This window comes from Sus scrofa, chromosome 7, assembly GCF_000003025.6.
Source record: "Sus scrofa isolate TJ Tabasco breed Duroc chromosome 7, Sscrofa11.1, whole genome shotgun sequence".
Classification (NCBI taxonomy): Eukaryota; Metazoa; Chordata; class Mammalia; order Artiodactyla; family Suidae; genus Sus; species Sus scrofa.
The window spans coordinates 51,160,380-51,185,288 of record NC_010449.5 but is presented as its reverse complement, the minus strand read 5'-3'; the positions used below and the strand labels follow the sequence as shown (position 1 = coordinate 51,185,288).

General features: G+C 38.3%; 1 protein-coding gene across 3 annotated transcripts in view; it reads left to right on the top strand.

The window, feature by feature from the left end:
- Positions 1-24,909, top strand: part of ADAMTSL3 (ADAMTS like 3) — a 357,500-nt gene that overhangs the window by 178,567 nt on the left and 154,024 nt on the right. For all 3 annotated transcript variants that reach the window (XM_021098873.1, XM_021098874.1, XM_021098875.1), the window contains exons 8-9: positions 5,959-6,033; positions 14,305-14,462. In XM_021098873.1, coding sequence (XP_020954532.1) covers positions 5,959-6,033; positions 14,305-14,462 — 233 coding nt within the window. The remainder of the gene's footprint in view (positions 1-5,958; positions 6,034-14,304; positions 14,463-24,909) is intronic.

The window sequence follows — 24,909 nt, the reverse complement described above, 5'->3', positions numbered from 1 at the left end:
TTAGCCCAGGTGATCTGGCCAAATAGAATTTCTTCAGCTCAGGAAAGCTTTCTAACTTATTATTTTCAAATCACATATATGCTATTTGTTTATTGTAGAAAATTTAGAATATGCAGACAAAGAAAAAGAAAGTGATAACCTTGTCATGTAATCATTCACACCACCAATGTTTTCATGTTAGTGTGTATTTTTCTTGGGGTGGGGGTAAAGTGGTTTAGTATGTATGATACGTATTAATCATTTATTATGGTAATTTAAGAATTTTTTTGTAAAAATATCAAAGGACACAGAAGGATATGAAGTGGAAGGTAAAGGTAACCCTCTGCAACTCCAACGACTCTGTTAGTTTAATGGGATATTCCATTCTTTAGTGGTACAAATATTGATAGTTGCTTGTAATACACACCACAATTGTAGTACAGACAATAGTTGTCTGTATTAATATAATATGGACCTTTTATACAAATACTTATGCTCTTATGAGCTATGCAAAATTGGTTAAATAGAAATGTTTTTACAACTTGCTCATTGAGCTTTTTTTTTTCTACCAGTTCTTAAAAGTTTATTCTTTTTTTTTTTTTTTTTTTTTTTGTCTTTTTAGGGCTGTACCCGCAGCATATGGAGGGTCCCAGGCTAGGGGTCAAATCAGAGCTGTAGCTGCCCTCTGTGCCACAGCCACAGCAATGCCTGTTCCGAGCCACGTCTGTGACCTATACCACAACTGGTGACAATGCTGGATCCTTAACCCACTGAGCAAGGCCGGGGATGAAAAGCCATGTCCTCATGGATACTAGTCGGGTTCGTTAACCACTGAGCCATGACAGGAACTCCCTGCTTTATTCTTTTTAAATAGTGAGGTAGGAAGACATACCATAATTTATTTACATAGACCCATATTAATGAGCTTTTAGGTTCTTACTCAGCTTTGTTATACTTTTTCACATATGTACGTCTTTGTTTACCTGCTTTTATTTTTCAAAGATACTGGTCATTTTTTTCTCCAATAAGATTTACCATCATGCTCACAAATAGATTAAAGCTAACTAAAACATTTAATTGTTTCTAATAGAATAAATGAAATCCTGTCTTCTTTTCATTTTGCATTTCTGTGATTACAAGTGCATTGAGCATCTCTTCATAAGCTTCTTGTCATTTTAGTTCTTTATCCCATGAAGTATTTTTCAAGCATTTGGCAAATTTTCTTGTTAATGTTTGTTTTTTCTTACTCATTTGTAAGCACTCTTTGTATATTAAGGAAATAGTCTGTTGACTATAATTGTGTTTTTTGTGTCTTTGACATTTAAATTTAATTGTTATATCATAATAAATATTTTCCTTTCCATTTTCTCAAGGCATTTTTGTCTTTAGAGAGAGATTTTAAATGTTCTTCTTATAAATCGTGCACATTTTTAAAGTCTATTCCAAGGTATTCCACCTTTTCTTCTTGCCACTGTAAATGGGATATTTTCTTCCATTGTATTTTCTAACTTGTTGGTATTTATGAAAACCATTAACTTTTGAATATTAATTTCCTCCTGATTTCTAATGCTTAGATTTTTTGGTCCAATTATTTTGGCTAATTTCCTTAAAAATCTTAAATCAAATGCTGATGATTATTCCTTTAAATAGTAATGTTTCTAATGTTTAAGCGTTAAGTATATTATTAATCATGGTATTGACATTTGGGCATTTGTAAATTACATTACAAACGTTTGTTGTATTATATCTACAGAGGGCTTTTTTTTGTTAATTAGGAATAGCTATTGAATTTTACCAAATGCTGTAAAACAATAGAGGTAATATAATTGTTCTATTTTTGCCTATTAATATGGTTAATTACACTCATAGATTTCCTAATTTATATCACACTAGCATTTCTTGGGTGAGCTCCATTTGGATATAGAGTATAATGATTTAAATTTACTATTAGATTCTCTTTTCAAATATCTCATTTAGGACTTTGGTGTAGAATGGAGGATAACATTAGAATGTATCCCCCCCCCCAAATTTGTTAAATGAAAGATTTCAAGCATACGTAGAAGTTGAAAACATAATGTAATTAACTGTATACCCTCCACCTAGATTCAGTTATTTACATTTTGCTACTTTTGTTCTATCTAGCTGTCTAGCCACCCATCCATTCGGCTAGCGGAGCCTAATGAGGATTAGGTACAGACATCAAAACATTTACCTGTAAACACTCTAAAATCATTATCCAGAAAATAAAGATATGTTGAACCATCCTTGCATCCCAGAGGTAAATTCCACTTGATCATCGTGTGTGATTATCTGCTGAAGTTGGTTGGCTAGTACTTTATTGAGAGTTGTTGCATCTATATTCATGAGGGATATTGCCTGTAATAGTTTTTCCTTGAATTTTTTAGTAGTTATATAATTTCCAAATAAGGACATTAAAAATTTTTATTTTCAATATATACTCCTCTAAGTTATTAATTTTCTAATTACATTGACAAGGCTAAGAGTCTCCCAAAGAATGTGCAAAAAAATGATGATAATAATCGTTATTTTGTTTCTGACTATGATGCGAATAATTCTAGTGTTTCACCATTAGGTCTGCTCATGGCTTCTGACTCTTTATCAAATTAAGGGTGTTTCTTTCTATCCCTGGCTTTAATAGGAATATCATCATAATGCATGTTGAATTTTGTCCAATACTTTTATATATTAATTAAAATGATCATAATGTTTAACTCATTTGATCCATTAATATAACCAGTTATTCACCTAATGTTGAATCAAGAATTCATTTTTAGATTTTACTCTGTTTAGATTCTTACAAATAGAGTTCTGGAATTCATTTGCTTTGTTCTATGTATTGTTTTTATGTCTGTAATCATGATTAGGACTTAGTACACATATTTATTTTTGTGATCTTTGTGTTTGATTTGGATATCTGAGTTGTTTTAGATGTAGGTATGTCACTAACTGGGACCCTTTCAGTCTTTCTATTATTTGCAGCTTACCTGTTTGCTTAAGGTTTTATAAAACTCACCCAGCAAAACATTTTGGCCCTGGGCCTTTATTTTCCTTTTGCTCTCTTCTTCTTTTGTTAAAAAAATTTTTTTAGCTTTCTAAAATTATATTTTAAAAGTAACTCATCAGTACATTTTCATTATAGAAAACTCCAAAAATACAGAAGTATTTTTCCCTTCACTCCCTCCTAGAAAAACTCATTTCTTTCCTCAGAGGTAACCTGTCAGTGGTTGGTGAAAAAGAATAGAGACTTATTGTTAGTGGGCTCATACTTTCACTTTTGCAAGAGGAAAAAAATTCTGGAGCTAGATTCTGGTAACATCTGTCCTACCCCATCTGTTGGCAACAACCATTCTACTTTCTGTCTCTAGAAACTTGACTTCTCCATATACCTCATATGATTGGAACCGTACAGCATTTATCCTTATGTAACTGGCTTATTTCACTTAGCATCATGTCTTTGTGGTTCATCTATGTTATGTAGCATGTGTCAGAATGGCCTTCCTTTTTAAGGGTGAATAATATTCCCTTGTGTATATTTACCACGTGATAGTTTTCCATTCATTTGGGGATGGACGCTTGGGTTGTTTCCACCTTTTGGCTATTGTGAATGATGCTGCTATGAGTATGGGTATGCAGATATCTGTTTGCTACCCTGCTTTCAGTTCTTTTGGAACTAAAGCTGGAATTGTTCTTTGGAACTGGAAGTGATTGCTGAATCGCATTGGAATTCTAAATTTAATTTGCTGAGGAGCTGTTTTCCATAGTGGGTTGAACCATGTTATATTCCCGCCAGCAGTTCACAAGGGATCCCATTTCTCTACTTCCTGACCACCACTTGTTATTTTCTGGTTTTATTTTGTTTGATAATGGGTGTGAAGAGGTATCTCCTTGAGGTTTTGATTTGCATTTCCCTAATTATTAGTGATGTTGAGGATGTTTTCATGTACCTATTGGCATTTGTATACCTCTTTGGAGACATGTCTATTCAAGTCCCTTTCCCATTTTTAAATTGGATTTCTGGAATTCCCATTGTGGCTCAGTGGTAAGGAACCTGACTAGTATCCATGCAGATGTGGGTTCGAGCCCTGGCCTTGCTCAGTGGGTTAAGGATCTGGTGTTGTCATGAGCTGTGGTGTGGTCACAGACACAGCTCAGATCCCATGTGGCTGTGGCTGTGGCATAGGCCTGCATCTCTAACTCCAATTTAACCCCCAGCCTGGGAACTTCCATGTGCTGCAGGTGCGAGCCTAAAAAGCAACAAATAAAAATAAATAAATGAATAGGGTTACTTTTTGTTGTTGTCGCTGAGTGGTAGGAGTTTTGTTTTTGTTTTTGTTTTTTGTCTTTTTTCCAGGGCCGCACCTGCGGCATGTGGAGGTTCCCAGGCTAGGGGTCTAATCGGAGCTGTAGCCGCCGGCCTACGCCACAGCCTCAGCACAGCCTCAGCAACACGGGATCCTCAACCCACTGAGCGAGGCCAGGGATCGAACCCTCAACCTCATGGTTCCTAGTCGGATTTGTCAACCACCAAGCCATGACGGGAACTCCAGGAGTTCTTTATATATGGATATTTACCCCTCATCTCATAGATGATGTGGTGATATTTTCTCCTACTCCATGGGTTGCCTTTTCACTTTATTGATAAGTGTCCTCTGTTGCACAAAAAACTTAATTTTGATATAGTCCCATTTATTTTTTTCATTTGCTGTCTATGCTTTCAATGACATATGCCATATTCAAAAAATCATAATCTATATATATTGTGTTTTAACTTGCTTTTTTATTTCTTTTTAGGGCTATACCCATGGCACATGGAATTTCCCAGGCTAGGGGTCAAATTGGAGCTACACCTACAGCCATAGCCATGCAGGATCGAAGCTCAGTCTGTGACCAACACCACAGTTCATGGCAAGGCTGAGTCCTTAACCCCACTGAGCAAGGCCAGAAATCAAACCCACAACCTCATGGATACTAGTCAGGTTCATTACTACAGAGCCACAGTGTGAACTCCTTAACTTGTTTTTTTATATTCATCAATATGTATGTTGGCAGTCTTTCCACCTCAAGTCATGCGGCCTCTTATCATTACTTTTCTCAGGTGTAGAGTATTCCTTAATAAGGATACACCAGTGTTTCCATAACACCCTCCCATAATGGTGAACACTTAAATAGTGTTTGGGTTTTTTTTTAATATGAATGTCTATTAAAAACAAACAATATCTGAAAGGATATTTATCAAAATGTTAGAAGTGATGATCTCTGTAGGATTTAAATATGTTTCATTTTGTCTTTATGCTTTTTTGCATTTTCTAATTTCCAGTAATAAACAGGTTATTTAATAAAACTTATAAACAAGTCAATAAACAGAGCGACATTCTTTGATCCACTAATTTCACTGCAGAGGCTATCAAAAAAGGTGTTCTCTGTAAGTTAAACAAAATATAGCATCTGCCTGAAGTAGTTCATGTTGTCGATAATGTACTATTAATATCGTGTCGTGATAGACTTAATGTTCAAATAGGGGATAGTGTGGTAGAATTTCATACGACCTTAGATGACAATGTGGCCATGAAAATTAATTTCTGAATGTGTAGCAGCCTCAAATGAATGGCTATGACCAGAGGGCCCTAGTTTGTGGACCCACCCCTTCATCCTCCCCATCAAAGCACATGGATAAGGCCTGGGGAATGAAGGCATTTGAGGTGGTAGGCCAGTGCATTATTTAAACTGTTTCTTTAGAGTTTTTAAAAAGTATATTTAAATGAAATTATGTGAGTGGTATTAATATGCCTTATACACAGGAGCTACTTTCCAAAAACTTCTTGACTGTGAGATGGAAATGAAATATAGTTAAGAACACTTTGCAAATACCTGTGGTTTGGGCTGAGTTGCTTAATTTGATGGGTCTTTAGTGCACAAGTTTAATACATTTGTCATGTGTTTTTTTTTTTTTTTTCCTAGGGGAAGAAAACGTAATTGCTGTTCCTTTGGGGAGTCGAAGTGTGAGAATTACAGTGAAAGGACCTGCCCATCTCTGTAAGTAGAATTTAATCTTTTATTTGGGGAGGGGGGCCTTTTTGTCTTTTTAGGGCTGCACCTGTGGCATATGGAGGTCCCCAGGCTAGGAGTCTAATCAGAGCTGTAGACACCAGCCTAGGCCAGAGCCACAGCAATGCAGGATCCGAGTTGCATCTGCGACCTACACCACAGCTCACGGCCACGCGGGATCCTTAACCCACTGAGCAAGGCCAGGGATCGAACCCGCAACCTCATGGTTTCTAGTAGGATTTGTTAACCACTGTGCCACAACGGGAACTCCAGTAGAATTTAATCTTAACATTTTTTTTCCTGAAAATTTAATTCGCCAAAAAAGAAAATCTTTCTTTGTGTTAATGGGTAAATAGGCCAACATCGTAAGAATTTTGCCTACCATTCTGAAACAGTCTATATCACAAAGGAATGATCTATATCCTGAATTTTTCAGTTCTCATGCCCTGGTGGAAAATATACCTGTTTGGGATCAATCCCCTCATGGGAGAGGAAATCAAGTTGTTTGTGAAATGAGCTATTTTTACATGGAGAGTAAACTAGGATTCAAGAGTCATCTGGAGATGTTAGCAGTTTGGGGCAAAAAACCAACAAAATGTAAAACACAGAGCTGTATCAGTAAATAGAGCTGACAGATAAAATTTTTGTTGCCAGCACATCACAACTTCAGGTCTAGGGGGCACTGAAGTTAAACACTGGTTTCCCAGAACACTGAGGGTTTGAAACAATAGAGGAGTGAACTTGTATTGTTCCTTTGGCCAAAGTCACGTGGCATCTCCTCTGTCTTAGGTTTGCTGGTCTCTTCGGACCCAAAGCAACGGGAAATACCAGCATGTATCTGCTTCTCTTCCAAGGTCTCCTGTGGCCAGAGGCAGGGCTTCCTTGGTGTTTTTCCAAGGAAAATAGGTCTCTGCCAACACCGGGCCCCGGCCTTGGAGAAGCTGACTGTGTTCAAGTCTATCTTTCTGTAAAAAGTACCAGCCACTATTTATAACTATTATAGATCCACCTAAATCAAGCTCCACTGGATTAAAATGCTACATATTTTGCTTTTTTTTTTTCTTCTGAGCTACCGTCTGAGATTTTCAAATTGTAAAAATTTCTCAGGGCCGTAAGCCTCGTGCATTTCTGGTGGCTTTTAAGAGTGTGTGTATGTGCATGTGTGCATGTGTTTGCAGATTTTGGATTTAATACTGATAGTCTCATGAGAAACGATCTTTAAAAAAAAGTTTATATCAAAAGCTCTAAGTAAAAACGTTTAAGGTTCCTTAGGATACGTTGTGACCTAAATTAGAGAGGCAAGAGAATGTCTTGAGGACAGTGAGGGTGAACAGAAAAAAAAAAAAGGAAAGTCTTTTGGGGGGGTATGCCTGCAGCATATGGAGGTTCCCAGGCTAGGGCTCAAATCAAAGCTGTGACACTGGCCGACACCACAGCTACAGCCACACCAGGTGCGAGCTATGTCTGCGACCTACACCACAGCTCACAGCAACATCGGATCCTTAACCCACTGATCGAGGCTAGGGATTGAACATGCATCCTCATGGTTACTAGGCAGATTTGTTTTTGCTGAGTCATGAAGAAAACTCTGGAAAGGCTTTTTTAACCCTTACTTTATTATACGAATTACAACTAAGAGATTATAACCGATGTATTTAACTGAAATATTAAAATATGTACCACCGTATAATGGTCAGTTCATTCAAGGCTTTTTCTATCATGAAACAGCAAAACATTTTTTAGGCTTCTTTATAAAATGGCTTAAAGGGGAGTTCCCGTTGTGGCTCAGTGGAAGTGAACCATGAGGATGTGGGTTTGATCCCTGGCCCCACTCAGAGGTTAAGAACCCAACGTTGCCATGAGCTGTAGTGTAGGTCACAGACACGGCTCGGATCCCGAGTTGCTGTGGCCGTGATGTAGGCCGGCAGCTGCAGCTCCAATTCAACCCCTAGCCTGGGAACTTCCATGTGCCGCAGGTGCGACCCTAAAAAAGCAAAAAATAAAAATAAAATAAAATAAAATAAAATGGCTTAAAGCCCACAGCTCTTGATGAGCACAGATCTTCATCCTTCTAAAGGAAAACTCGAAGTTTAAAAATAGGTGAAATTCATTCCGATCCAAATTTTGTGAACCCTTTGAGTGATCACATTGTAAAATGCCACTTTGGATTCAAACTATGAAGTGCTGAATATTCAGAGCAGCATAATTCATAATACAGTGAAACAACCCAGATGTCCATTAACAAATGAATGGGTAAATGTGGCATTTGTGGAATATTATTGGGCTGTAACAAAGAATAAAGTACTGACACAGGCTTGAGTAGATAAGATCGTTGAAGACATTATGCCAAGCAGAAGAAAGCCATATATTATATAATTCCCTTTATATAGAGAGTCCAGAGTAAGCAAATCCAAAAGTTGATTGGTGGCTGCCCAGGGCTGGGTAGGTGGGAGGTATGAGGATTGGCTGTTAATGGATATGGGGTTTCTTTGGGGGATCACAAAAATGTTCCAAACTTGAATTGTGGTGACGGTTTCACAATTCTGTGAATATACTGAAACCATGAAACTACATTTTAAACGGTTGAATTTTATGACATGAGAGTTTTATGGCATATCAAAAAGATGTTCTAAAAAATAGAAAAATAGGCCATTCCAGGACCTGATTTTCTCATGATACTAAAGGCAGTTCTTTAAAATTCAGCTCTAAAAATAGTTTTATAAGCTCTAAAAACAAAGTAAGTAGACAGTAGGCAGGTTAAGTAAAGATGAATACTTGGAGGCAGAATATTCATTTACATAATATATATTCTGGCATATTAAACAAAACTCTATACTCAAAACTGGCACTGTTCCAAGAACATGTCTCAAAAATATTCCCATTTCTCCAAAGGTGACAGATCTGGTGCTTGGAATATTTCTCCTTCTGAACAATCTCAAAATTGGCTCTAGAAGTGTTTCTGAAAGCTATCCTTCTCTGCCAGTGAATAGAATGAACTGGCTTCATTTACAAAGGATTTAGTTAACATTTCTGAACATCTAAGTTTAGAAGCGGCTTTATTTTCTTGATTTATACCAGTATTTTCTTCATTTATATTCAAAGATATATTCCTGAAATTCAGCTTACTTTGCAGTAATAAATCATGCTTTTTAAGATCTGTGTAACTACAACTCTCCAAAAGGCTACATCATTAAGAACTGAGAACACCCAGGAACGTAATGCTGGTCTCTTCGCTGTGGAATGGAATTTCATTACAGAATGTCCGTCTTACATACTGCCTAGAGATGTGCAGATCCTGAATTTCCAATCCTTTTGCAATCTTGGCCTTGGCATGATGTCAGGCACACAACTCCAGATTTCCCTAAAATTTCAAAAATCAAAGTAATAAGAGGGTGCCTGCAAAAGAGGTTCTATTGTAGCAAAGCTTCAGCATTAAATGTGTTTGACCAGCGATAAACTTGAGAAGCCAAGATGCCAGAAACTGAAAATCTCCACTATCATTTGTAAGAACTGGGGTGTGTTGGTGTGGTTGTCCTCTAAGTCCTGTTTGATGACCATATATAAAGATGTATAAAGATAAACATAGACACCATACATAATGGGAGTTCCTGTCATGGCTTAGTGGTTAACGAACCTGACTAGTCACCATGAGGTTGTGGGTTCGGTTCCTGGCCTTGCTCAGTGGGTTAAGGATCTGGTGTTGGCCGTGAGCTGTGGTGTAAGTCGCAGATGCGGCTCGGATCTGGCGTTGCTGTGGCTGTGGTGTAGGCCAGCACCTACAGGTCCAGTTAGACCCCCAGCCTGGGAACCTCCACATGCCTCAAGTGCAGCCCTAAAAAGATAAAAAGACCAAAAAAAAAAAATACATATTGACTAATCAAAGAAAATGGATGCTGACTAAAAAGTGTATGTACATTATAAAATATAAGTTGAAGGATACGTTTGATGTATTTCTAACCAAGTCAGCTATGCTAAATGCTCATTGCATGTTTACCTAACAATACTTTCATGGCTTTCTTAGAATTTAAGGAACCCTCTTGGGGATGATTAGCATGACCCTGTGTTGTTTGAAAGAAGGGGCACAACACAGTAAATCAACTATACGCTAATAAAAATATAGTAAAATTGAAAAAAAAAGAGATAAAGAAAGAAGCCTGGACTGATACTTCTCAGGGCAAGCCCTCCAACTAGAAGCAGTTAGAAGCATTCATCACCTTTCTAGCCATTTCTTGTGTGTGTGTGTGTGTATGTATGTATGTGTGTGTGTGTGTGTGTCTTTTTGTCTTTTTAGGGCTGCACCCACAGCACATGGAGGTTCCCAGGCTAGGGGTCGAATCAGAGCTGTAGCTGCCGGCCTACACCCCAGCCACAGCAATGCCAGATCTGAGCCTCGTCTGAGACCTACACCACAGCTCACGGCAACGTCGGATCCTTAACCCACTGAGCAAGCCCAGGGACCGAACCCGCAACCTCATGGTTCCTAGTCAGATTCGTTTCCTCTGTGCCATGACAGGAACTCCTTTCTAGCCATTTCTTTTTTCCTTTTTTTTTTTTTGGACATGTCCGCTGCATATGGAAATTCCTAGGCTAGGGATCAAACCTGCGCCACAGCAGTGACCCAAGCTGTTGGCAGTGACAATGCTGGAGACTTAACCTGCTGTGCCACAAGGGAATTCCTCTAGTCATTTCTTCTATTGGTTTACCACCAATAAAAATGATAACTTTTGAAGACTTTGTAAGAATATAATTTATTGATACAATATTATAAATACAAATCACAATCTTGAAGGAAACCGTTATAGACTTGAGTTGTGAAGATTTGGGGATTTAAGAGGGTCTTGATTTCTGATTCTATTTTTATCTGTTGGAGGATACATATCATCTTTTCCTTGACTCCTCTCTGCAGCCCCCAGCGTTTTAAGCCTGACAAGGAGAAAGAACGCAGCAGTGGCAGCAGGAAAGCAGGCTCTTCGCCTCTTCTTTTCAGTGGTAGGGTGTTAATAGATTTCCTGGGGTCTACACCCAGCACCAGCCATCCTCTTGCAGAAACCACAGAGGTCAATGAAAGTTCTGAGAATTGAAGGGCTGTGTGTGCGGTTCCCAGGAGCTGTGAATTGTACACAGTCACAACATAGGACTGCAACATATATGTGAGAATGCTAGAAATTAATTTTTAAAAAGTATCCGTAAGTCAACACATCATCTAAATTGTTGATTTTTGCCAGCTCCTTTTCTGCCAGTTATTTTAAGGGGCCCGGGCACTTCAGAGGAGCGAGTTTACCACCAATAAAAATGATAACTTTTGAAGACTTTGTAAGAATATAATTTATTAATACAGTATTATAAATCAACTATACTTCACTAAAATTTTTTAAATGATAAAATACTATATTTTATCTTGCCTAATATTTCCAAAATACCATCATCTCAACATAAGTTAAAAATGACAACTTTTGAAGAGCAATACTGGCCTGCATATCCTTGTGAATTCATCAGAGTGGCTTTGTTCATCCAAATTATAAGAAACATTTGCAGCCATACACCATGAAAAAGGGCGAATTCATCAAATCACTCCTCTTGTCTTTGTTTACCCACTTTTTTTTCTTTTATGGGTTACACTTGCGGCGTATGTTAAGTTCCCAAGCTAGGGGTCGAATTGGAGCTGCAGCTGCCAGGCTACACCACAGCCACAGCAATGACAGATCTGAGCCGTATCTGAGACTTACACTGCAGCTCATGGCAATGCCAGATACTTAACCCACTGAACAAGGCCAGGAATCGAACCTACATCCTCATGGATACTATTCGGGTTCTTGACCCTCTGAGCCCCACAAGAACTCCTGTTTACCTAACACTTTTGACTCAAGTTATCTGTTTTCAACGTTCTATGTGTGCAGCCAGGGTATGTGACCTAGAGTGTAGAAAGCCTTTGAAAGTAATTGGAATAAAGATATTTTATGATAAATGGAGGAGAAGAGCAGTTAGGGTAATTTGCATGCGCTTGAAAACTGGTTTGCTCCTTGGGTTCTCCATACGTTTGTCCCTAAAGCTCTCGGACCCCGTTGAAGCCATAGAATAGACTCAATACCAAAAAACAAAACCTCAGAGCCAAGCTCACTGAAATGCTGGCCTGCGATTTGGAAGATGGATGCCATTCTGGTCTTTCCTTCCCCTGAGCTCATCTTCCCAGATTCTGACACCCGCGCCATAACTCGGCAGCCAGATGAAACTTGGCAAGCGTGATCCCAAAGGTTAGCGCAGTGGTAAAACAATTACTGCCCCGGCACAGCCGCCGAATCCATTGCACGCTATTTGAATTTAATCAAGTCATTGCAGGCTCAGTCTCGGTCTGGACACTCCGTGTGTTGCATGCCTTCTTCTTTGCATGGATGGATCTTGTCCAACTTCATTTCGTATTGAGACATCACCTGAATGTTCATCGTTTTCCCTTCTTTCCTTTAGAGGGCCTGTTCAGCCAGCGAAGGGCCCTCTTACTCACCCCAGTTTCCCATCTCGTTTCCCCTGACAACTCACTTTCTAACACTCCGTTTTATATCTTCATTGGAACTAGGAAATGAATTTAATCTCCCACTTTCCAGAAATCTACTGCGGTCCTGGAGATCGGGGCCAAAGTGGTTGGGGTTTTGTGTGCGTGAGAGGAGCCAGCATTATTCTTTGACTGCTAATGACTCCTGCAGATCAAGTAGCTCATGTCCAGCCTTTGAATTTTCCCAGAAAAGTTCCCAGCCTGCCTGTCAAGGATAATCAGGGATGTCTCCTAATGCCTGTGATGCAGCCTGTCCAGGGTGCTTGAATTCCTGCAGCTGCTCCAGTGGCAGAAAGAAATCCAGCAAAGAGGGGCACGCAAAGGACAGCAGCGCGTGGATTGTGGCCTCCGAGTGCCAGATCACCGTGTGGTGTTTTATCAGCTTTCCATTTTTAAGTTTGAGACTGGAGTGCAGTTCTGGTGCCATGGTGCCCTTTGTTCGAGATGGTTCGACAACCATCGAGTACCAGTGAGTCAAGTGTAGGTTTCTGAGTAGAAGAGGACCTTGGAGATTGTCTGCTCTGACCCCTCATTGCAGAAATGAGGCAATAAAAACTCAGGGCAATGAGTCAGGGAAAGAGGTGGGGCCAGAAACATAGGTGGACCAGGTCCGCTAAGTATGATGACAGTTACAACATGAAAAAAAAATAAAATAAAAAGGAGGGAAAGAAACAAATCATTTAAATAAAGTAAAGGCTTATTTTGGTTAAACTGTCGGCTTTGCTCTGTCAGAGATCGAAAAGCACCACTGTTCATTTAAATGCAAATGTGGGAGTTCCCATTGTGGTGAAATCGACTAGGAACCATGAGGTTGCAGTTCTATCCCTGCAGGTTCGATCACTCAGTGGTTGAGTATCCAGCATTGCTGCGAGGTGTGGTGTAGGTGGCAGATGTGGCTTGGATCTGGAGTTGCTGTGGCTGTGGCATAGGCCAAGGGCTACAGTTCTGATTTGACCCCTAGCCTGGGAACCTCCGTGTGCCACAAGTGCAGCCCTTAAAAGCAAAAAATAAAAAATAAATAAAAGCAAACGTAAGTGAAGAGGTGACACACAAGAGAGATCTTTGCGGTGATGGAATAGTTCTGTGTTTTGATTGTGGCGATGTGTGACAGAACGGCATACGACTCTGTGCACGTACTGGACCAATGTCTCTTTTCTGGTTTTGATATTGTATTGCAGTTGGCTGAGATGTTTTTTCATTCCATTGGCAAAAAAAAAAAAAAAAAAAAAAAAAAAAAAAAAAAAAACTGGGTAAGAGATATCCAGGACTTCTTTATTATTTTTTCAAACTTTCTGTGAATTCATCATTATTTCAAGATAAAATAATTTAAAACAAATTCAGAATATACTGTGCTTTTTTCCTAAAAGTCTAGGCTAAAGGTCTGAATGGGTGAGAAAATGAGTTATGTAGCTTTATATAAAATAAACAGCTACCTCCTGCAAAAATATAAAGAAAGACATATTTTCTTCTCCCCTTTATTATAGAAATGACTACAAAGAGTTAAGCAGACCTAATTGGACCTAACACTCGCGTCTGACCCCTTTTTATGAACAACTAAAAAGCTTACATATTTGTTTATTCCACCGGTATGAATCCAATGAGTGGATGTATTGATAGTGTGTTGATACCAGATGCTACTGCATATAAAGTACCTTTTGAAGTAAAATGTATTTAAGATATTCTCTCATTTAAACTTTATTTTTAAATTTTAGTTATTGAATCGAAAACACTTCAAGGAAGCAAAGGAGAGCACAGCTTTAACAGCCCGGGAGTTTTTGTTGTAGAAAACACAACAGTTGAATTTCAGAGGGGCTCAGAGAGGCAAACCTTTAAGATTCCAGGACCTCTGATGGCCGATTTCATCTTCAAGGTAGGATGAGCCCTCTTTGTAAATATCATGCGTGGGGAAGCCAGCACATTTTGAAATTTAAAAACACTGAAATTTTTTCAGCAGGCAGTCATCAGTGACTGTTTTTACATGGGGAATGTGTCATTGAAATTTCCTTCCTGGAGTTCCCGTTGTGGCACAGCAGTTAGGAGCCCAACTAGTATCCATGAGGATGGGGGTTCCATCCCTGGTCTTGCTCAGTGGGCTGAGGATCTGGTGTTGTCACAAGCTGGGGTGTAAGTCACAGATGCGGCTCGGATCTGGCATTGCTGCGACTGTGGTGTAGACCGGCAGCCGCCGTTCTGGTTTGACCCCTAGACCGAGAACTTCCATATGCAGCAGGTGTGGCCCTAAAAATGAACAAACAAAAAATTCTTTCTTGACAGTTCTTAAAATTCATTCATCTCTTCCTCGTTTCTGTTCCTCCACCCCAATAGTTAAGAAGCAAACTTCACTTTTAGAGGGGGATGCTTTATAACCTCGAGTTGCTGTGTCCCGTTTTAAGCTTCTAGATGGAGTTTGGTGGAAATGGTCCGTGGTTAAATTCTCCATGTTTCAAACCATGGCTGTGCCATTCCCATGCTTTCTTTGCCACTGGGAGCAGAGAAGTCAGAAGCCTGTTCTTATGTCCTCAGTACTGTCTCATGACAAGCCATTGTCCAGACACCTGTCACAAGGTCCCCTCACAAGGACTCTCCCTCCCTGTAACCAGGAGTATGTGTCCCCTCCCTTGGGTAAATCGGGAGTATCTTCCCTGAAGGTGGTGGCCTCTATATTTCCAATTAGAGTTCTTCTGATAAAATTGAAAATACCTAAGACATGAGAAAAGGGTATTTCACTGGGTGGTTTTGTCCTATTCCCTTTGAAATGGAAATGGAAGAAAGAAAATAGCTCTCACTGCCAGGGATATCTTTACCTGTGAAAAGACCCAGGGCCTTCAAAAGAACTGCCTGTGTTCCACAGTAATTTGTCAAAGAAAGTTTCATGGAGACCTAGGTTGTGCCAGCAGAGAAATACATTTGGAATTAGATGAAAGTGGTGGACTGATGTCCTGTTTGCAAAGTCAGCCTGTGGTGTGACCAGCCAAGTATCAGTCTGTGTGGTGGTGGTGTTTTGAAATGTTGAGCTTTAAATGGTCAATCTTTAAAAAATGAGAGATTATAACATTAAAATACCAAGTGTTTTCCTGCTTCTCTTTAAAAATGGGAAGATCTGAGACCTAGCTTGAATTTTGCCATCGGGATAAGTGGCAGTAGCTGGGTAACATCTGCCTTCTCATTGGGGCACATGCTCTCGTGTGCCGTGGTCCACACCGTGTCCTCATATGTTTCTGGCTTTAAAGGTGGAAGTGTTGCCATTTGTAGACATTTAAGTTGCCATTCCTAGACATCACGTGCCATTTGTAGACACTGAAGTGACGTGTCAGACCTTTGAAGCACCAACCCCATGTGTTTCTTTGGCAGTAGCATGGTCAAAGGCTTTGGGGAAAACCATCACTGTCATCTGTCTTTCCTTCTTTTCTCTCTCTCTCTCTCATCCATTGTTATAAGTAAGTTCTGTGCTTGGTTTTCTCCTCTTGGAGTTTTCCCATTTGATTCTCAAGTAATAAAATACATACACACCCTTTTATTTTATTTTATTTTATTTTATTTTTTTTGCTACACAACCTTTTAAAAATTCTCTTTTCATCCCTGCTTAGAAGATCTGTGTTCTCAAGTCGATTTGGAGATCTCTGACAGGGTAGGAGACATTAGTGCAATGATGAGATAGTTCAAATTTTAAGATAGTGTTTGGTGAAAAACTTAGCATGGGGAATATATTTCGTATTGATCCCATGCATAAAAACACATCTATACATAAACTGTTTACTTCTACAAGTGTGTGTGTACACACACAGATAGGTATGTGGATATGTGGATATGTGGGCACATATACATTTTTTTAAGATGTGCGAGGATACATTCCAAACTGAAAACACTGAAGAAGCAATGATTATTTTAGAGGGATGGGTGCTTTGGGGGAGTGATCTTAGTTTTAGTGATAATATTCTAATACTTTCAACAATTCTTAAAAAGAACACCATCATATATCACACATGTAATTAAAAATTACTTTACACCTTCTTGCCCAAATCATACTTTCACCTTTTAATCGAATGCATTTTAGTAGCATGTGGCCACTGCCTGAATTAGTACTCAGTCTTCTATTTTCCTATCTCTGACTTCTGGTTTTCTCAGATTTAATAAACAATTCTGGGCTTTAACGTCAACTTCTGGAAAGCTTTTGATCTCACTTGACTGGAAAGGCTTTTTAAATATATATATACACACTTATCAAAGAGGCTGTTAACACAACCGCCTGACTCATGCCTCCATAGAGCCTCATTTTCATGCCATTTTCCATCATGAATGTGCGCTTGGTGGGCAAGAATTTGGCAAAATCGGAGACACTGGGATGAAGCAAGAATGACTCTGATGTTTTTCCCTGACTTACAGGCGTGTCCAAATACTCTACGCTTCTAGGAAATGTCCTTTTCCATCAGTTACCTTTATTTTGATTTGATTTGATTTTTTTTTAATTGCTCAGACAACTGTAGTATTACCCAGATTGTGCTGTGACCGAGATAAGGAACGCTTTGCTTCTGTTCATCTCTTCTTGGCCCAGCACACGATCAACTAATGGCTGTCCTTTGAGTGGGAGGTTAAAAGTGCGGGAGGTCACTGATGCCGGTCAGCCGCGGATTTCATTGTATCTCCTTCCATTCCAAACAACCAAGAGCCGCTGGTCTAAAAAAAGAAAGCTCTGGCTTCAACTTGAGAAAGGATGTGAAGACTAGCTTGGCCCCACTCTGTGCTGATTTTGCTCGGTCATGGGGACCCGGAGACATAGACACCCTCTTTCATACTGTTCAGAGATGAGACTTCATGTCATGACGTTTAATAAATGAGCTGTTGAAAACGACTATATTCTGACATAGAGAGTAAAGTATGAAGACATCCAGGGGAGGTTCAGTCCTTTTGTAGTTATTGTTGTGCAGGTTCTGAAATCTGGAAACTCACTGCTCCAGTGAGACAAAAATGTCTTTTTTCTACTTTTTCAGAAGTTATATTTTCATGATCACACCATACTTAGAAACTGCACTTTTTATTCTCCCTAATGGATTTCTCACTACACATTTTTATTTTCCTGAATGATCTGCTTCTTATGGATAACCCTTGTCGCAATGCTGCTGAGTCCTGGGTATTTTGCATGAGAGCCCCTGTGATCTTCCTGTTTTGCTTCTGCAATATGTATATGTTGCCACCAGGTAGCAGTAGAGAGTCTTGAGCCAATAATTGTGCTGTATGCTTTCTTGATGGGATCTTAAGAGGCACTATCCATTCCCTGAGAATTTACTGAATATTTATGAGTAGATATTTGTAAGTATCAATTTTAAGTCTATGCTTTTGAGACCTCTCTACTAAAATAAAATTAAAATGGCTTTGAGAAAGACATCTCTCCATGGTTAACTATTTTAATGACTGCTGGTGGCTTTTCCCCTCTTTTAAAACCTAAGTCCATCTTCAGGGGGAAAAGAAAGTTTCTCTTCCTTGTGTCTGAAATCTTCCTTTTAATGGTAGTTGTCTACCTTCTTTTTCCCATTCAGATATTTTGTGTTTCTGTAGGAAAACGTTTTCTGATTTTATTTCCCATTAGTTTTCAGCTGTGCAAGGCTCTGTCTCTGGTTTCCTCCAACCCCAGCTCTAGTTGCAGTCTCAGGTCTATAATTTCTACCTCCAAAGTCTCTCTTTTCTTTCTGGGGAGTTATAACAGTGCATAACTTAGCCAAGGACAAGAAGATTTGAAACTGCCTATTTTCCTCTCTCAAAGAGCAGATTTCAGACTTGTAGTGTGGTACACACAGTGAGTAAATTCACATGTTCACAGGTGTTTCACAACACAGCCAGAGATGGTTTTTAGAGTCAGTGCCTATGTTAGTTTCCTGAGGCAACTGTAACAAAGCACCATAAATGGGGTTGCTTTAATAGCAGATGTTATGGTCTCACAGTGCTGGAGGCTAGAAGTCCAAAATCAAGGTGTAGGCAGGACCCGTTCCTTGTAAGGGCTCTGAGGGAGAAGTTGTTTCCTGCCTCTCTCCTGGCTTCTTGGATCCTTAGGTTTTCTCCCTTCCTAAGTCACACCACCTGCCATCTGTACACCTCTGCCTCTGTGTCCAAATTTCCTCTCGATATAAAGACACCAGTCATACTGGGTTGAGCCCACCGTAACGACCTCATCTTAACTTGCCTGGATCTGCAAAGACCCTATATCCAAATAAGATCATATTTTGGGGTCCTGTGTGTTAGGATTTTAACATATCTTTTTGAGGGGTGGATACAGTTCAACTCATTACAGTGCCTAACAGAAAAGAACATGTACCTAGCTCATCTTGCCTCCCGGTCAGAATTCCATCTCATCTTAAGCATTTGCCACACATCACAAAGTAGAAACTTCTGAAATATTACATAAAATGTATCATCATGGGGTCTGTTGGGGGAAATTTCTTGGTTAAAACAGTCCAAATACTGTTCTGATAGTAAGCATAATTCACAACTAAATTATTTGTGTAAATATATACATGAATGTGACAATAAGGAGTTTTATACCGAAATCTCTGCCATATATTTTGGAAATTAATTAGAAGTGGTCAAGGAAGGCTGTTGAAGCTGAATTCCACTTGCCGTTGTTACAAAATCACTTTCCCTGTCAAACAGGAGTGACGACGTACTCTTGTCGATGCACCTGCCCGCAGGTAGCAGTGGAGGGCTGGACATGTCTCCTTTGCCATTTTCTGTATTGACCATCTCCTCTGTCTGCAGAGCTGACAACATGTGTGGACCTTGAGGGAATTATGCCAATTGAAGTCAGCCAGGGAAAGATAGATGCTATATGATCTCACTTACAGGTGGAATCGAAAAACCAAACCAAACCCCAAGACCCCCAAGACCCCCAAGGCCCTAGGTACAGAGAACAGATTGGTGGTCTCCAGAGGCAGGATGAGAGTGGGGACTGGCACAATGGGTGAAGGTGGTCCAAAGGTACAAACGTCCAGTTACAAGATAAATAAGTCATGCCCAGCATGGTAACTAAAGCCATCAGCACTCTATTGGGTATTTGAAAGTTGCTACCAGCGCTGTCCCACATGGGGGCGGAATGAACACTGGAACAAAATGGAGCCTCTGGCAGAATGTGGAAGGGAAGTGGGTATTGGTAAAGCAATATCTCCACTAAATGCATCTGCTACAATAAGGACTATTTCTGTAAAACATCTGGGATTAATACCTTTTTGTTTTCAGTCTTCCTTCCCTCCTTCCTTCCTTTTCTTTTGGATGGTAATGAACAAGTCTTAGAAAACCATTTCAGTGCCTCTTAGGTGTATTGATTTATTTAGGGTTCCATTTCTGAGTCAGTTTTACAATTTATGTTTCTTCTGAGAAGAGTCCAATTCATCTGATTTTTCGAACTTAACTTTTTCAATGTAATCATAGCAATCCCTTATCATTTAAAAATCTTAACAGCACCTCTAAGTGTGTCTCTTTCATGCCTAAACTTGCTCACTGATTCCTTGTCTAACTTTTGTTTTGTTTAAACCATGCGAAGACTTGTCTCTGAGACATCTAAGAACTAGATTTTAGTCTGTTAACTCTCAAAGTTTATAAAAAATTCTATTTATGTACATTTTTATTTCTATTTCTTTCTTTTACATGGTTTCATTTTGGCACTGTGTTTTTAACTTCTGGCGGTGAATTCTTTTCGTTTTTCTTTTTTGATCTTTTTAGGGCCACACCCATGGCATGTGGGAGTTCCCAGGCTAGGGGTCGAATCAGAGCTGTAGCTCCTGGCCTACACCACAGCCACAGCAACGCCAGATCTGAGCCAAGTCTACAACCTACTAGTTGGGTTCGTTACTGCTGAGCCAAGACAGGAACTCCCTAAAGCTAAATTTTTTAAATGATTTTTATTTTTTCCATCATAGCTGGTTTACAGTGTTCGGCCCATTTTCTACTGTACAGCAAGGTGACCCAGTCACACATACATATATCCTAAAGCTAAATTCTTAATTCATTCTATTTTCAACTTTCGTTCTCCATTAAATGTATTTAGGGCTTTCAGTTTCACTATACAGAAGTTGTTGCTTTTGTGGTGATAGAGGTCGCTAATTTTTAACTTTATTCATAAGCTATTTGTATCCTGGTTAGAAAAATTTTGCCTTATCCAGGATCATAAAAATATTATTGCTGTTTTCATCTGGAAACTTTATTGTTTTACCTTTCATCTTAAGAGCTATAATCCACTGAGAATTGATATTTGTGCTGTGAGGTAGAATCAATACCTTTTCTCCATGACCATCCAATGAACTCAAAACCATTGGATGAAATTACACTCCTTCCCCCATTTGTTTTAAATCCCAAACTATAAGCTGTGTGGGTCTGTTTCTGGATTGCCTTCTGTTTCATTGAACTATTTGTCTATTTGTGTCAATACTATTGTGACTTAATTTCTGTAGCGTTAAGACAAATCTTGATACCTGGTAATAATGTGAATTCTTCAGTTTCGTTCTTAAAGATTATCTGTGATATTATTGACTCCTTCTATTTCTGTATCACTTTTGAAATATGCTTGTCAGTTTTTATAAAGTTCTGATGATTTTGATTGGAACTGCATTGAATCTGTAGGTCAGTTTGGAGAAAACTGATAACTTTCTAATACCAAATCTCCCAGTTCTTAGATACTATATATTCATACCATTCTTAGTTCCTTTTAAATTCTTCTCAATAATGTATAATTTTCAATATAGGTTTTGCATATCTTTTATTAAATTAATTCCTAAGTGTTTGTTACTTTGATGTTATTGTAAATGTTTCAAAATTTTTTCTATTTATTTGCTGCTGGAGTATGAAAATCTAATTTATTTTTGCATATTGACATTACATTCTTATTCATTTATTAATGCTAATAGTTTGTGCATTCTTTTGGATTGTGTACATACACAATTATGACACCTGCAAATAATGAGTTTTGTTTCTTCTTTTCCAAGTATTGTATCTTTTAAAATTTTTCTTGCTATATTTCACTACTTAGGACATTTAGTACAATGTTGAATGGAAATAATGACAGGTGATATGCTTGTCATGCTTCTCATTTTCAGGGCAAAGATATCTATAATTCCTCCATCATGTGTGATGTTTGCTATAGAATTTCTTTTAGATATTTAATCTGATGAAATAAATTTTCCTAGTTTGCATCATTATGATATTCAAGTGTGGAATTTTATCAAATTTTATCAGAATTTTATCAAATTTTATCTGCATTTTTTAGTGATCATATTTTTTTTCTCTTTTCCTTTTAATATAATAAATTACATTGATTTTCAAATGTTAAATCAGTCTTACCTTCCTGTAATAAACTTCACTTGGTCATTATCATTTTTATTATAATTTATTATTAGTGTTTAGTGTTTTAATATTGATAAAAGGGTTGTCTTTTTATATATCACTAGGTATGTATGATTTAAAATTATTTTATTTATGATTCTTTTGTGCTATTTATTTCCAGGAGAGGTGTTTTTTTTTTTTTTCTTGTAATGTCTTTGTCAGATTTGGTATTAATTAATACTTTATAAAACAAATTGAGAAGTATATCCTCTGTTCTTACTTTCCACAACAATTTGCCTGAGATTGATGTTATTTAACTCTTCCGATGTTTTATTTCTTTATGTGTCAGTTTTGATTCAAGGAATTTGTCTATTTTAACTAGCTTTTTAAAAGTTATTCGCATAGGAGTTCCCATTGTGGCTCAGCAGGTTGCAAACCCAACTAGTATCCATGAGGATACGTGTTTGATCCCTGGCCTTGCTCAATGGGTTAAAGATCCAGCATTGCTGCAAGCTACAGTGTAGGCCACTGATGGGGCTCTGATCTGGCATTTCTGTGGTGTAGGTCTTCAGCTTCAGCTCTGGTTTGACCCCTAGCCAAGGAACTTCCATATGCCACAGGTGCAGCCCTAAAAAAACCAAAAGTTATTGGCATAGATTTTTCATAGTATCTTCTTATTTCTTTATTGTGTGTAGAATTGTAATGAGTCTTCTTTCTCATTCTTGATATCAGTAATTTGTTCCTACTCTTTCTTTTCCTTGATCAGTCATGTTGGAGAGTTAGCAACTTTATTAGGCTTTTCATAGAAACACCTGTGGGCTTTATAACCCACTTTAATTTAATTTTCATATCATTAATGTCTGCTCTTATCTTTATTATTACCATCTCTCTACTTTATCTGGATTCAATTTGCTATGCTATCCTTTTTCTAAATTTTTGAGATGAATGTTTAGATCAGTGGTTTTCATCCAGTTTTTCCATAGCATATGCTTTTAACTCTATACATTTCTCTCAAGGAATGCCTTAGATTTTGTTCCATAAGGTTTGATATGAAATCTTTTCCTTCATCACTTAGTTAATTGTAATGTAATTTCCATAGTGATATATTCTTTTTTTTCCTTTTTGGGGCCACACTTGTGGCATATGAAAGTTCCCAGGCTAGGGGTCAAATCCGAGCTGCACCTGCCAGCCTACCCACAGACACAGGAATGTGGGATCCAAGCTCCATCTGTGACCTACACCACAGCTCTTGGCAACACCAGATCCTTAACCCACCAAATGAGGCCAGGGACCAAACCTGCATCCTCATGAATACTGGTCAAGTTCTCAACCTGCTGAGCCATGATGGGAACTGCAATATATTCTTTGACTTATGGAATATTTAGAAATGTGGCATCCAATTATGTGGGAATTTTCCAGTAATCTCATCATTCTATAGCTTAATTCTCCTGTAGTCAAAAAACAGTATATTACTTTGATGTTTTAAAATTTGTTAAAACTTAATTTGTGACTCAGAATATAGCAAATTTTGGAAGGATATGATGTATAATCGTCTCTTGTTGGACAGCATGTCCTATGTATGTCAATTAGGTCATATTTATTGATAGTTTCATTTAAAATTATAACCTTACTGGGTTTTGTCTGCTTATTCTATTACATATCACAAGAGACTACTAAAACTACTGCTATTACTGTACATTTGTCTATCTTCTATTCTTGTCAAATCTTGGATTATATATTTTAGGGAATCTTTGAATTATATATTTTAGTGTTAGGTACACTCACCTTTAAAGTTGATACCTTTTGTAGTGACCTGACCTCTTTATCACTGTGAAACTGTTTTCTTTCAGTACTTCAAGGATCTCTCTCCATTATCTTTTGGCTTCCATTTTATTCTGTTGAGAAGTCAGCTGTCAGTCTTAGTTTTGTTCCTTGGAAGATGATGTGTCTTTTTTCTTTGTCTGCTTTCAAGTGTTTTTCCCTTTCTTGTTTTTGTTTTGTTTGTTTGTTTTTGGTTTTCATCAATTTTTCTGTGATGTAATTGGTGGCTTCCTTTTGCTTGAGGTCCATGATGCTTCATGAATCTGTGCCTAGATGTTCTTCATCAGTTTTGGAAATTTTTCATTTACTTATTTCTTCAGGTATAGTTTTTACCCTGATCTCTTCGTTCTCATTTGCTGGGACTGCATTTGTACCTTTATCCCACATGTCTAATTTCCACTTTCTTTTGTCTCTTCATTTACTAATTCTCTGTTCAGATATGTATAATCCAGGAGTCAGCAGATTATGACCAGTAAGTCAACAGCCTGTCTTTGCAAATGAAGTCTACAGCTATCCCCATGTCATTTTATATTGCCTGTGGCTGCTTTTGCACTACACCAGCTGAGTTGAATAATTTAAACTGAGACAGTGCAGCCTGAAAACTAACTTTTACTCTCTTGTTCTTTAAGGCAATTTTACTGAACCCCAGAGTAATCTACTTAGTCTATTCACTGAGATATTTATTTAAATTATTGTGCCTTTTATTTCTACAATAACATTTTATTTTATTATAGTTTCTTTGTTTCTGGTGAAATGCTCCATCTTGTCATTTAATTTCTTGAACATTTTAGTCACAGTATCTTAGTCTAAGTTCTCTAAAAAACAGAGCCTGAGGCAAAAGCCATGTGCTAAATAGCACTGATGTTTTATGACCATGGGAATAGAATGAAGTGTTGTAGGCCCTCGAGCATGGAAACAAGACATGCAGCCAAGGCCATAGTTACAGGAAGTGGTAGTGACATACTTAAGTTTTTAAGTTTCTATCAGTTAATATCCATATCTGGATTTCCTGTAGTTCTGTTTATAAGGTTCTCTTTTCCCACTTTTTTGGTTCTCTTTTCGCAGTTTTTGGTTAAATTTTATTTTAGGAATTCCCACTGTGGCTTAGAGGTAACGAACCCAGCTAGTATCCATGAGGATGTGGGTTCAATCCCTGGCCCCGCTCAGTGGGTTAAGTATCCGACATTGCTGTG